Raw genomic sequence first — 14138 nt, 5'->3', positions numbered from 1 at the left:
CTTTTAGTCTCTGTGTGAAAATGATTTGCAGAGACTGAAATTAGAAAAAGCAACTTACATTTTTAAACTTTTCATGTTATCCATTTTTAATTGTACTTATATGTGACTGAAGTCAGAGATGTAACATTCAGTATCATCCAAACGAACGACCCTGTTGCCATGGCAGCCAAGTGCATTCTGTTGATGGGTGTATCTCAGATGGCAAAAAATGTGGATTTACCAGTTATTTTAACACATTTATAACCTGCAATTTTCTAGTTTAGCGAGATATATATATATATTTATATGAGAGAGAGAGAGAAAGATTTTTTTTATTGCAAATAATTTTTTTGCATTTCAACGAAATAATGAATACAAGTATGCTCTGCCTTTGTAGTGTATGCTGACTTTGGGATGTGGGAGTTGTATACAGCATTATATGAATGCATGTTTTTCATAAGCAGAAGGCATCACCTCAAAGGGCTTATTGCAGTAAAAATGTTTTTGTAATTAATGTTACTAGTGTTTTGTAAGACAAGTGCCTGGTCTGTGGAATAGATTTGCAGTAATAGATTTACAGAGGATGCACCAATTGCTGTGCTTTTGAAATGCTCAGATTTCATTAGATCTCAAAACCCAAGCTAGGTTAGATGGCTCAGTAGGAGTCTTTCCTATGGGTATGAACTCAGACAATGCCACAGCATAGTATTAAGAGACACTGTGCTCCCCCCCTTGGGAGATGCGATATGGTTTCAAGACAGCCACAGAAATATCTCCTAAATGACCCTGATACCTGACTTGTTCCTACTACCTTGACCCCAACACTTGCGAACATTTCCCTTACTATTTTATGAAAAATTATAATACCTCAATATTAAAGCACACGTTACCTAAAACCACTCTGAATGATTGCAAACACCATAAAATAGCAAGGGAAATGTATGAAAAAACTGTTGAAATGGCATTTAAAACTACATATTCTTAAATGCAAGTTGTAAAACAACCCTATTGGCCATCACGGTCATCTCTTACATACTGCATCTGTCACACAGGCTCAGATATCCTTCTCAATACAAAATGTATGCGACCATAAGAGGGTGAGCTAGTCGTGCATCTAAACTTACAGGTATCATACAGATTCATACATTGGATAGTCCATGAAGTACAACCATTCTAAGAAACCGGATTCTGTCATCTGAAATTAAAACAGCAATGCAAGCTAGTGTTGACTTGACAGGGAGGGGTGTAAGCAAATAAAAAAAAAAGATACTGCAGCGTCTTCATGTAGTTCTGTATCACCAGGAGCCAGTCTAGGGCAGACATCGACGGCTTGAAGTTCGGCACTAATAGCACAGGAGGCTGGAAGGAAAGAATAATCCCATTAAATGCCAGGGTTCAACATCAGTATGGGATTATGATCTTGCAGACAGAAATACCACTAACTGCTAATGGGGTTTCTGCTGTGCACACATACTGTTAGCACTACTTTAACTGTCTACTGAAGCCAGACTGTCTTGGGGCCACTAACTCAGTAGTTCATGCAACAAGAGAAAAAAAAAAACTGCAGATTTACATGGGATATTTACTTCACATAGTTACTATTTTGGACTAAATATATTTCCTTAACATTAGTGAAACAGTGGTAGATACATGTCATATCCAGTTCAGATCCATTAAAAGTAAATTAACAGTTAAACACACAGTAGCTTTCACACTTTATAATAATTTCAATGTATTTTAAAGGTCGAATAAATAGGGTGTACAAAATGCAATTGTTTTCGCTCCCAATTCTTGTTTTATTTCGTTAAAAGTCATTTTTAAAAAGGGTGAACTCAGCATGGTTAAGCAGTGCAGAGTAGTGGTTAGGGCTCTGGACTCTTGCCCGGAGGGTCGTGGGTTCAATCCCAGGTGGGGGACACTGCTGCTGTACCCTTGAGCAAGGTACTTTACCTAGATTGCTCCAGAAAAAACCCAACTGTATTAACGGGTAATTGTATGTAAAAATAATGTGATATCTTGTAACAATTAAGTCGCCCTGGATAAGGGCGTCTGCTAAGAAATAAACAATAATAATAATGGTTAATAGCAACATATTCTCTGCATTAAAACATATTTCTAATGAATTCCCCACAAGAATCATCATCAATGTGTAAAGGAGACTACTTTGATTACTCATCTCACCTTCAACACATATTCAGAATGATAATATTAATTGAAACAACAACAATACATTATTGGGAAGTAAATAGGTTTTAAACACTCTACATACTGTACCGTATAGTGCTATACTTCCTATTAGCTTTATTAACATTCTAACTATTGCTTATTTTATTGGTTTTTCTTTAGTTAATTTAGGATATGCAAATATTTCAGACAACACTTTAGATGAAAAGTTGCTGCCGTTTCCTGGTACCTAATCACTTCATGTGTTGCAGTTCAAAATTGTTTCAATGGTCTAGCTGTAATCAAACCATGTGACCTACAGGGAAAGTACCAGGATGCAGAAAGTTATCTGTAATGTTGTATTTGAAATATTTGTATATCTAAACTGAATTATACAATACTGGCAAAGATCCAAAAGATATTACACAGAAGAAAAGTGGGTTTGGTCATAAAATGTCTAAGCTAATAAGAGTTAAGAAATGTTTTTGCACATAATCTTTAAGCATTTCTAAATGGCGATAAACTGCAAATACTGTACACATAGCACATATTCTTTTATTTATTATAAATACATTATAAACTTGTTCACATTTTCCTATGATTAGCTACACTATTTTTCACCCCACAGGTGTTTCCTGCAGTAAATCTATCCACCAAAACCATATAAATGTTAGCATTGGTCTTTCCGCTGTTTATATGTATTTTAATTGCTTTTCTATATTAAGTGCAAGCTGGATCAAAACGGACTTTTATTAACGGAAACCCAGGCAGGCCAGTGCAATACTTTCCTGATGATTTCCATTACACGAGAGTAGATGTTAAAACTTCATGCTGATTTGAACTCGGCTCTCGCCAAGATAAGCACCAACTAAGACGTAGCTTTACAGTAAACTAATGTGATCCATATGTGTCTCCATCCATTTACGTTTCCTTCCATATGATGATGTAGATATCCTTCTGTCTGGTGTTAATGGCTGAAGTGTAATGCTGGCTCCAGGGATCAGCTTATTTTGCCTCCCTGGCGCATCAGCACACACAACGGCTGTGATGCTGGCTCCGGGGATCAACCACAGTGCGGCCTCCCCAGCGCATCAGCATGACAACCGTCTGGATTGAGCTAAGTAGGGTACATCTCTGGGGTTTTCAAGTGAAAACTGCAACTGGCTGCAGCTGGCAAACACAACACTTGGTAAACAATTTGTATCCTCTAAATAACGTGTTTAACAGTCACCACAGCATAATGCCGACATGTACGGATGTGTTTCCCTCTCTGACCAACAATTATTAAAAAACATAAAGGGGGATTATTTCAAGATGTTATAGCTAAAGCATGCTTGGTGTTAGTTTTCCTATTTCAGCCAATTGAAAAAGGTTGACACATTGTGCATAGTTTAAGAATTGTAACCCAACAGATCTAGGTGAATCAGATCCAGATTTATTATACGAAGTTCAAGAAGACATTACACTATGGGAAGCCTCATCTTTCAGGTCACCCCAGATTGTGAATTAAAATGTTTTTTAGTTTTTTTTTTTAAAACCAGTCATATAAAATATACTACTTGCACTATAACGCTTTTGAACTTTAAAAAGTGTTACACAACACCCTGCAAAGTTTACCTTTGCTGTGTCCCATGTTGTCTGTATCGCAGCATTGTATTTTTTTAACATTTTGCCGACTCTTTTGATATTTTTTACCACACATCATGGGTCATAAATCGACTGGGCAATACATTTCTCAACATTTACTTTGCAGCATTCAGCAAAAAAAAAAAAAGGTCTTTCAAGGATCGCAGTGTATCCAGACCACACCCCCTCTTGCAACAATACTGTTTTTTTCCCTCCACACACTACAATGTTTAAAACAAATCTTTCTCTAGGCGAACATTCCCAAGTAAAAGTAGATTTTAACAACCATTCATTATGTATTCAACCCTTTTCATGTTCAATGACTGATGACCCCATGCTTTTGTTTGAAAATGTATCTTTCATTGTTACTGGGGGCTGAATGATTATATTACATGGACATGCATTGGCTACCAGTGCACACATTGCTGCCATAATAATGGCAGTTGGGCCACCCCCTGCAGTCATCTTTACTCATCATCACTGTTGTATGTTTTCCTATAATAAGCTGGTGCAGCCTAGCAAACAGAAGAATGACACATCCATCAAAACTTTATAACCAATTTCTTTTCAGTTTAACTGAAGGACGACAGTATAACCAAACAGGTGGGTCATTCCAGCTCAAGTAAACCAAGGGAGCTTGACCGACTCAATGATTAATGTTATTTGTCAAGGACCTCGTCAAAATGGGCAATTTTGCATTCCTTTCCACACTGGAACCCTTTTCTCCATGACCTGTGGTTTATGTACCATCAATCAAAAATGGAGGAAACCTCCCCAGCACTGGCGCTGGTATGATCCAGGTCTATATTTTCAAGCAGTCCTGTTGACAGGTTGAACTAAAATGTGCAGATGTGAGATAGCTTCAAACTATTTTCTTTTTTACATTTTCCTTAGCTTTTTATGGTGCTGGCACTCACTCTGAGCAGCTTGTACTGAGTTAAGTCTGTAGAGACCTTTATATAATGTAGACTAGTCCAGCCATGGTGTCTTAATAGTCGTCCATAGCAGTCTTTTGCCAGGTAAACAAAGGGGAACGCAATCCAAAGTGGCAGGTCTCTAAATGCCGTTGACTCTTGCCTCCAAAATCGACTTCAGCTGATCTAGTCTACAGTATGTTACTTTAATCTCTGGCAGGAAATGAAAGGCACCTCAATACAGACTTATTCAAAAAATAAACAAAACCACAGTATTTAATGAGTAATTGCAATAATAAACACACATGCAAACATGCAAGTGGGCAGAAAAAAAAATATTTTTGAAGTTGCTTTAACATTTGTAAAGTCTTTGTATAGTATCTCAGATGCAAATAATACAAAAATTAAGTTTTCAACAAAAGGCCCTCCAGAACTGTATCCCAAATGAACACTTTGAAGTTGAAGTTTGATAAAAATGAAGTTTGATCAAGCAGATATTCGCCCAGAGGAATAATGATGAGAGAAAGAGGTTTTACAGTTTGTACAATGTTGAAAATGTAGAATTAATCTAAGAAGTTCTCCAGTTTACTAAACAATGCTACAGGTGTCACCAAAGCAAGGACAACTGTGTAAATACCACTGTCAACACCTAACATCGACATAATATTGAACTGGAGGATAAGGAATAATAGCAGTGCAGTAATATTGTAAATTATTCAAAAGCACAACTTATGTACGATTCTGAAGAAGTACGCTGTGGGTGCATATCAATTGATGTTGTTTTTCCAGCCATTCATTTCCTTTTTAACTGCAAGCCTCACTGTTTTCGCAAACTCAAGCATGGTTCTCAAAAGAAAAACATAATTAGACAAATTCATGTTAATTGAATTTCCTTAAAATTAAATAAATATACTGTGGTCACTAAGGGAATTTTGTATTTAAAGAAGAAATTACTAATAAGTATTTAATTAACAGTAATTAACATAATCAAAATTCATGTCTACTAAACAGCACCTTAATCCTATTAAGTTACATGCAGGTTATAGGAGTCTAAGATAAAGTATGATACAATTCCACACCAAACTGAACTACAGTAGCACATCAACATGCAACTCCACCTACTGCTATTGGATTACTAGAGTTCTGAAACACAGTTGGTTCACAAAACAAAGCATCTGTTTATGAAACTCTTGTACCCCGTTTACACTAGCCAATTCTAACCCTATGGCTTTGGTATGGTTTTTTGTAGTTGATTTAAATACTTCTGAGGGGAAATGTCCTCACACAAGGGGTGGTTGATATGATGTCATCAGGCATGCACTGCAGTGTAGGGGCTATGCCCGAAGGTTCATCCTATAACAGTACCAATATAACAAAACCCATCGATTACAAGTTACAAGTTTTGTTTATCTTCCCAAGCTTCTGCTTCTTACAGAATTTACAGTCAAAACAGCAGACAGCCATCTAGGGCATTATTTAATTATTTAAGTGAAAATTAGTTTTGTGGTTTCCATCTGTCCCTCAGTAACAGCCCACATCACACAGCCAGCCCTCAATTCAACACAATTGGTACTGGGTATGATGTGTGGGCATGGTGACTGATAAGGGTGGTCCCCCCAAGGCTTTAGGCATGCTTAGCAAGCATGGAGGGATGCAGAAATCACATCTGCTTCAGATATTCCTGCTCTGTGAATAAGTAGAGGAACTGTGCTGCCACTTCAGTGACTTTCACAAACACCAGAATGAATCACAAGTCAAAGAAATTGTTATTGAAATCTGTGGGAATAATTAATCTATGTACTAGTCTTGTCAAGCAGAGTTCCTGTTCCTGTAACTGCGTGTTGAGAAACACAGTTTGCCAGCCATGTATAAAAGAAAGGAAAATAAAACTTTGGATCATTGGAATGGCTGTTTGATTCTTTAAATGGACAGAGAGCTTGCCAGAAAAGGGATGAAGTGTGTCAGCAAACGTACTAGAGCAGGGCTATAACAATTTACAGAGAAAAAACAAGATCATTTTCATTAAATTAATTATTAAAAGTAGTCACATACTGTAGATTTGATAAAAGGTGCATTAAGAGTTGAAAGTGCATTTTATTCAGCCACCCAAATAAAACACATTCATTCTCTTACATGTGCATTGACTCAAATCCAGGTATTAATGAATTAAAGTGACTTTGTGAACAGAAGGCTTTAAGAATGTGAAACTCCATATTCTGACGTTGTCTATGCCACAATATGTAAACAAACTGACTTTTGTCCCACTATATATCTATATTAATACAAATGTAGCTAAATACAATACAGAGCATACAGTAAGCTTGCACATTGTTGAACAAGACAGATCATGCTTCCCATGTATGTATGCAAAAATGCTACAGTACCATTCAAAAAGAGTACTATATTATTGTTGTACGGGGTTTAGTACGACTGGTTTATTATACCGTATTGAATAAAGCCTTTAAGTTTGCTTACTTTAGGTAGGTTTGCAGCAATTCGTAATCTATCCACCATCTCTTTCCCTTCAGGATGAATTTTGGCCACATGAGTCCACATCCTCTCCCAGGTCTGACTGTCTATTGGAAAGCCACTTTTGTTCACATAAAACAGCACTCCTCCATCTTTATCTTCTTTTCCTCCTCCCGAAGATCTGCTCGCATTGTTTGTAGAACCGCTCGCAGCGGATTCTGCACCGGTAATGCCGCGACTACTACGATAGTTGTTGGTGCTTTTCGATCTAGAGTGTTTGTTCACTTTCGCAGCTGCTGTGCAGGTGCTATTCGAACTGGACCCAGTCATTTCAGACTATGGTTAGTTGTCTAGCAACACTAAGAAACGCGTTAATATTCTAATATGAATTTATGAGGATGTATTCATGTTAGTATTTATATATTTATTATTTATGTATGTAGATGCATTCAATAAACAGAAGTAATAAACTAGCTAGCTAAAAATCGTGTCCATTTAAAAAAAAAAAAAAAAAAACTACAGATACAGATTCATTAACAGCGATGCCTTACACGAAAAAAAATGTGCATTTCCCCCCTAATACTTAAAAATATATAAAGCGTTTAAAAATATATAAAATGTCTCTTAAGAAATACTACTACCATAAATGCAGCATGTTTTGCTTTTAATGTATGGGTTATTGAATCCGTTCATCTGAATACTGTTTATCCTGTTGTATTCCAAGCTTGTGCAGCAAGCGATTCATTCAAAAGAATTCTTGCAAATCTGCAGTGTCCAGTTTTGTTTAAATCCCACGCATGTATTCTACAATGCAGCATCTGCTTGGCAGAACCTTTGTTGCAATTCTTATAAATGTAACGATGTTCTCTTCATATCGAAAGCAATTTGAGGTTTTCGGTTGTTGATATCTCAAGATATTTGCTGTTTTACTACAGATACAGTCGTTAAACCAGGAATGTTATTCTGTTACACTGTAACCCAGCAGCCATCAACGTTCCGATTCATCCTATTGGCTGTTTCAACAAAGGGAGGAGGTATACCTTTGATTTCATTGGAGCCATCCATAATAAGGAACGTTTTTCCAGCTCTGATTGGTGGTTGTCTTGGAATCAGGCGGGGGTAGAGAAACCTGGTCGGTTTTGTTTGGACAGACAAGTTGAGTGAGTATCTTTCAATGACGTAATTAAACCCCCCCCCCTAGATTACCTTTTTCGAAGTTCAAAGACTCTTGTTATGCTAGTTTCTGTTTTCCCAATTGAATGTAGCAAATGAGTGGACTGGGTGGTAGGCCATATTATTTATAATATTTTCAAAATGTGCATTCTTTAGGTTTCAAATAGCATTTTACAGATTCTAAAAGTGTGCAGTTATTTAGCAATTTGTCGTGTGACATTAATGTTCACATTTTTGTGATGTTATTGTTGCCTACATTCATGTTATTATTGTTATCTACATACCTGTTATTACTGTTGCCTATGTTCAATCTCATTAAACCGAACAATAACAAAGACACAGGGTAACAAGTATTTGCCGCGATATTACAGGAGAAAGGAGGGAAATTGTGTGTGAAATTTATTTTTCTTAGCACCCAGGCAGGACTGAAAATAATTCACACCTGTTGGTCAGCAGCCAATCTTCTTGAATATTACATTTAGACATTTGAGTTGAAAAACAAAATACTACATTATTATGCAAGTTATGAATGCTGCAGTGTATTTTATAAGGGAACAAACGGCGCTTTACAAAAACATAACCAGGCTGATTATGCTATTGCTTGCAAAGTGGTTGATGGATGCTGAAGCTATATATTGCAGCATGTGATTTATCTGGATTCAGAAAGTACTCGAAAGGAGCTGGCAACTAGGGTTCTAGGGGCTATCAGTTACTGTCATGTAGATTCTGGTACAGAAAATAACACTGAAATTCAGTATTGGAGCAACAGAACTCAGAACCTCTCCGAATGACTGTAAACATCATACAGAGGTAGAGGAAACTTGAAAGATGCAGCAATTTAAAAAGAACACTTACAAACAAAACTCAGATTTTCTTTTTAAATATCTCTCTCTATATATATATATATATATTGAAAATACAGTATAAAGTGATGTGCCTCTAAAACAAGTGCAATGCATTTAGAAGAACAGACGGCTGGCACACATAAATCATTTATTTAGGAATGAGGACCTCTGGTGTTATTTTAGTGTCATGACACTCTTTTGTTTGGGCCATAATAACTTGAATTCACAAGAAGTAAAACCATTCTTATGATGTTATTTAATTAGTATATCTTTGAACTAGGGACATATTTGTATAATTTCTAGAATGTTCTGGTGTTGGTCAAAAGCATATTAACACTATTTATATTTTATGATACAAAAGACTAGGTACTTGTCAGCAAGGATATACATTTTCATTTATGTTTTGGCCTCAGGACGGTTATAGTTAATTAAATCATTTAATATATCTCTGCTGTCATGCACAGCCTTTCGCTATGTAAGCCTTGCATGTGCTGTTTTGAAAAATGCCCCTTCCGCGTTCTGTGTGTTAGTTTGGAGCACACTCTCCTGAATTGTAGGATGAAAACGTTTTTTATTTTTATAGCAGCCGATATAACAAAATGCATCCTAAAGGAAGATTTTCTTCATTCCATTTTTTTTTTAATTCATAAGGAGTGATTTGGACATGTCCAGAGTTCTTAATGTTGTGTTATGTGTGTTACATTCAGAGAAGTGAGAAATATGACAGTGTTTGTATTTAAGTTAATTAAGGGAGTCTTTTGCATTGAAATTAATATTAATTTATAGCAGGAGTATATCATTAACAAACACAACTAATGGAAAAGTGTTGAAGCTATAACAGCTTAGGCTGTGGAAGTACAGGTTTTCTTTATGTGTGTTACACTGTCTGAACTGCCCTCTATTAATTCAACTTTGGAATGAAAATAAAGCTGAATGTTGAATTTGAAAACAGATGTCCATTTACACATTTTTACTCTGATGAATTAAAAATTGCAAACATGAAAATCAGAATTAGCAACCTGAATGACATGGCTCTTAGAAACAGGAGGTTTTTGATATTGCTTCCTCTATGAAACAGCTAAGTGCCAGGCAGGCTATTACCAGAGCTCATCTTCACAAACAGAAAGACGAGACTAATCAATGCAACGCTCCTATTGATGCTATGCAAGATCAAACGGCAGATCTTGAGGACAGAAAACGTTGTTGTAACGTTAGAATGGTGGGGCTTCCTGAAGGGGCTGAAGGAGATGATCTGATCCACTTTCTTCAGAAGAAAATTCCACATTGGTATCCAACCGGCATTACCAGGTGCCTGCATAATGACATGCTTCCCATCTAGGGCTCCAAGACAGTGGAAAGTTCAAAACTTCTTCAAAGAGAGATGCTATCTGTCTCCATCTGCACAGCTTGGGAACTTGTACAACCTGGGGCTGCAATACATCCTATAAAGCAGACCACATTCCTCAATAATCAAGCCAACCTCTGATCTGGAGATGCTAAATGAGAAAGCGAGTGATTGCTGTGAATCTGATGCCAGATACCTGAAACAAATAAAATGTGGGTACTGAAAACGTTAGGTTACGTTTGTAAGCCTGGTTCCCTGAAAGAGAAGACGACCACCGCCGATACTTTTGGGATATTGCCTGCCTTTGGTAGGTATTTCTGAGCATTTTATATCAAAGCTGCAGATAGGCCCATCTACGGAGTGACATCCCAGGTCCCACCTCCCGAGGGATCAAATAGTCACTTTGCAGAATGCTCGGTCTCTTTTTGCCTCAAAGCCGCATAAGCGACCGAAGCAACCTCGCTGGTCGGTGGTCGTCTTCTCTTTCAGGGAACCAGGGTTACATCCATAACGTTCCCTTTCAATTTGAAGACGACCACTGATGAGACTTTTGGGAAAGTATACCAAAGCCGTCACGAGGGAGATGAGTGGACAGCTAATGAGGGATACTTCAACCACACATAACCGATAAGGTCAGTGATGGGAGTCTGCAACCTCAAGGACTCTTGTGCCCAATGAAGGCACTGAGGGATCTACCACATTAACGTGGTAGAACCTGGTAAAGGTATGTGGTGTAGTCCAGCTAGCTGCAGTACAAATCTCAGACAGTGAGGCTCCTCTAAAGAGGACCCAAGAAGTGGCTACCCCTCTGGTAGAGTGCACAGCTACCAGCCCAGGCAGGGGGTAAGCTGGCATTATCATACGCAGTCGAGACAGTCCGCGATCCAGTGCGACATTCGCTGCTTGGAGGGAGCCTGTCCCAGGGTCCATGTACCATGACAGACAAAGAGCAGGTCAGAATGAAGCAAAGCTCTGGTCTGCTCAACATAACATCTCAATGGGCAGAGAGAATCCAAACACCTATCCGCCTCCGTAGCAAAGGGAGGTGGATGGAAAGGCTGGTTCATGTGGAACACTGATATCACCTTGGAGAGGAACACAGGGTTTGTCCGCAGAGACACTACTCTGGGGAGATGGACTGCCCAGAGGGATAGCAGATTCTGTTGGGCCCAAATCAATAGCCGTTAGGCTATGCGATGCAACCCCGGGGACCTCAGTCCACCCTGGTGGTTGACATACACCACTACCGACGCGTTGTATATCCGGACTAACACATGTCTCCTGTGGAGCTCCGGGAGAAAGTGCTGGAGAGCGAGGTGAACTGTCCGTAGTTCCAGCATATTTATGTGCAGGGACGTCCAGGGGCTCGACCAGGACCCGCAGACTCCTTTGCTCTCCCAGACTGCACCCCAACCCATGTTGGAGACATCTGTCGTCACCACCTGACGATTCAGCACTACTCCTAGATGCACACCTTCGCGGAGGTGGGAGGGCTGTCTCCACCAACGCAGGGCTATGGAACACGCACAAGATACCATCAGCCGACGGTATCTGTCGTGTTTCGGATGTAGCCGGAAGACGTTGAGCCATGCTTGGAGCGTGCTCATACAGAGTAGGCCGAGCTCCATGGCTGATGTAGCTGCGACCATCAGACCCAGTAGCCTCTGAAAACACACCAGGGGAACTCTCGATCCCTGATGAAACAGAGAGAGACAATCTTCTATAGCTGCTACTCTGTCGTGTGACAGGTAAGAGCGCATTGCAAGGGAGTCCAACCGGAGACCCAAAAATGTTACGCACTGCACCGGTATCAGTTTGCTCTTTGCGAGTCCCAGCCTCGCCAGATGCTCCATCACTATTGCCGTATGGGCCACTACTCCCTCCCGCGACTGGGAACAGATCAACCAGTCGTCTAGGTAGTTCAACACCCTGATCCCTTGCAGCCGCAGGGAAGCCAGGATGGCATCTACGTACTTTGAAAAGGTGCGGGGGGCTAGGGAGAGGCCGAATGGCAGCACTGAAAATTCGTACACGCTTCCCTGGAAGGTAAAGCGGAGGTATTTCATGTGCGCTGGATGAATGGCAACGTGAAAGTACGAATCCCTTAAGTCCACTGTGGTAAACCAGTCACCCGTCTGGATCGACTGGAGAATGTGACAGTGGGTCAGCATTTTTAACCTCTTCTCCTTTAGAAAACCATTGAGGTGCTTTAGGTTTAAGATGGGGCAGAAGCCGTCATCCTTCTTGGGCACTAGGAAGTATCTCGAGTAGAACCCCTCCCCATGGAAGATGGGGTCTACGAGACGGTTAGCCTGCTTGCTGAGCAAGGTGGCTACTTCGTGATGTAGCACCGAGGCCTGGAGAGGGTCTGTCACAGATGTATTTGTGAGCCCTCGAAAAGGAGGAGATCCCATGCGGAACTGTAGAGCGTAACCGGTGTGTACGGTGGCGAGCACCCAGATGTCTGAGGTGCAAGTACACCAGTATGCAGCTGGTGTGGAGAGAAGCGGAGGGTCTGAGGCCACAAGTCTTCAGGGGCCCTGCTGGAGCTGCTGAGGCTGAGGCGGGGCACTCTGCTGCAGTGGCCTACGGTGGGGACTGGGACCGTTCGTGTCACCTGCTGCACCCTGTGCGCCGGGGCGTGTGAAGGGAACATTGCAGCCACCTGCTTGGACGCCTCACGTTCTCGGTGGGAGCGTTGAAGTATCTCCTCCACCGCTGGACCGAAAGTATGCTCTGGTGAAATCGGCGCATCCAGGAGCACTGATTTGTCAGCATCAGGAACCCTTGCCTGGGACAGCCAGAGCTGTCTGCGAGCCACAATCATACCGGCCAGGCTCCTGCCCAGGGCTTGCCCTTGGAACCTGGAGACCTGGAGTAGAGAGCTGGTCACTGTGTGTAACTAGTAACTAATTAGGGCAAGCAGGGTCTCTGGGTAAGCCACCTACCGGCGGAGCCTTAACTAAGGCTGCGATGGGGGAGTCCACAGGGGGAAAACCCACCATGCCCAGCTTCTCTGCGCCTTCCAAAGAAGCCAGGTGAGCAGCTTGCTTCAACACACTAGGCGCCGAGGCTGGATGTTCCCAAGAGGTGCACACTTCCTCAAGGAAGTCGGGCAACATAAGGAAAGGCTGAAGGCGCGGAGCCGCAGCCTGTGTCCTAAAGATGGACCGGCATGGCTCAGCTGCTGCCTTCCAGGGAATGTTAAGGAAGGCTGAAGCTCTCGCCACAAGCGCAGATGTCGAATTGGAGAGGTGGGGCAAGCCGGCATCTGAGGATATCTCGGAGTTGAGGCCCGCTTCAAGAGACAGCTGGCGCATTGCGCCCCTTTACTTGGAAAGGAAGTCACCATCCCACGAGGGCACCAAAGAAATAGAAGAGAACTCGAGGGGGAGCTATGTAGTGATCTGTGCTAAGTGTGTGTGCGTGTGCGTGTGTGTGTGCGCGCGTGTGCGTGTGCTGTCCTGTTTTTCCCGCCATTTGCGTGTCACCCTGCATGAATCTGTGAGTAAAGGGCGTTTTGTGTCTAGGCAGTGCTCGCGCACTGCCTGGGGTGTCACATGCACAGTGCAGCTGTATGTAGATGGGGTCTGTGTTTGCTGCACTGTGATTTGTGTTCGGTTC

The 14138-nt window shown here is 40.9% G+C and overlaps 1 protein-coding gene across 1 annotated transcript in view; it reads right to left on the bottom strand.

Moving 5' to 3' along the window:
- LOC117411019 (tubulinyl-Tyr carboxypeptidase 2-like) overlaps positions 1 to 8170 on the bottom strand; it is a 30011-nt gene extending 21841 nt beyond the window's left edge. Inside the window, exons 1-2 of the mRNA XM_034018013.3 lie at positions 7158 to 8170; positions 1250 to 1338 (exon numbers count right to left, since the gene is read on the bottom strand). Coding sequence (XP_033873904.2) covers positions 1250 to 1338; positions 7158 to 7481 — 413 coding nt within the window. The 5' untranslated portion in view covers positions 7482 to 8170. The remainder of the gene's footprint in view (positions 1 to 1249; positions 1339 to 7157) is intronic.
- Between the last annotated feature and the right edge of the window lie 5968 nt (positions 8171 to 14138).

This window comes from Acipenser ruthenus, chromosome 6 (assembly GCF_902713425.1).
Source record: "Acipenser ruthenus chromosome 6, fAciRut3.2 maternal haplotype, whole genome shotgun sequence".
Taxonomy (NCBI): domain Eukaryota; kingdom Metazoa; phylum Chordata; class Actinopteri; order Acipenseriformes; family Acipenseridae; genus Acipenser; species Acipenser ruthenus.
Note: the sequence above shows the minus strand (reverse complement) of the source record. Positions and strands in the feature narration are given on the sequence as shown.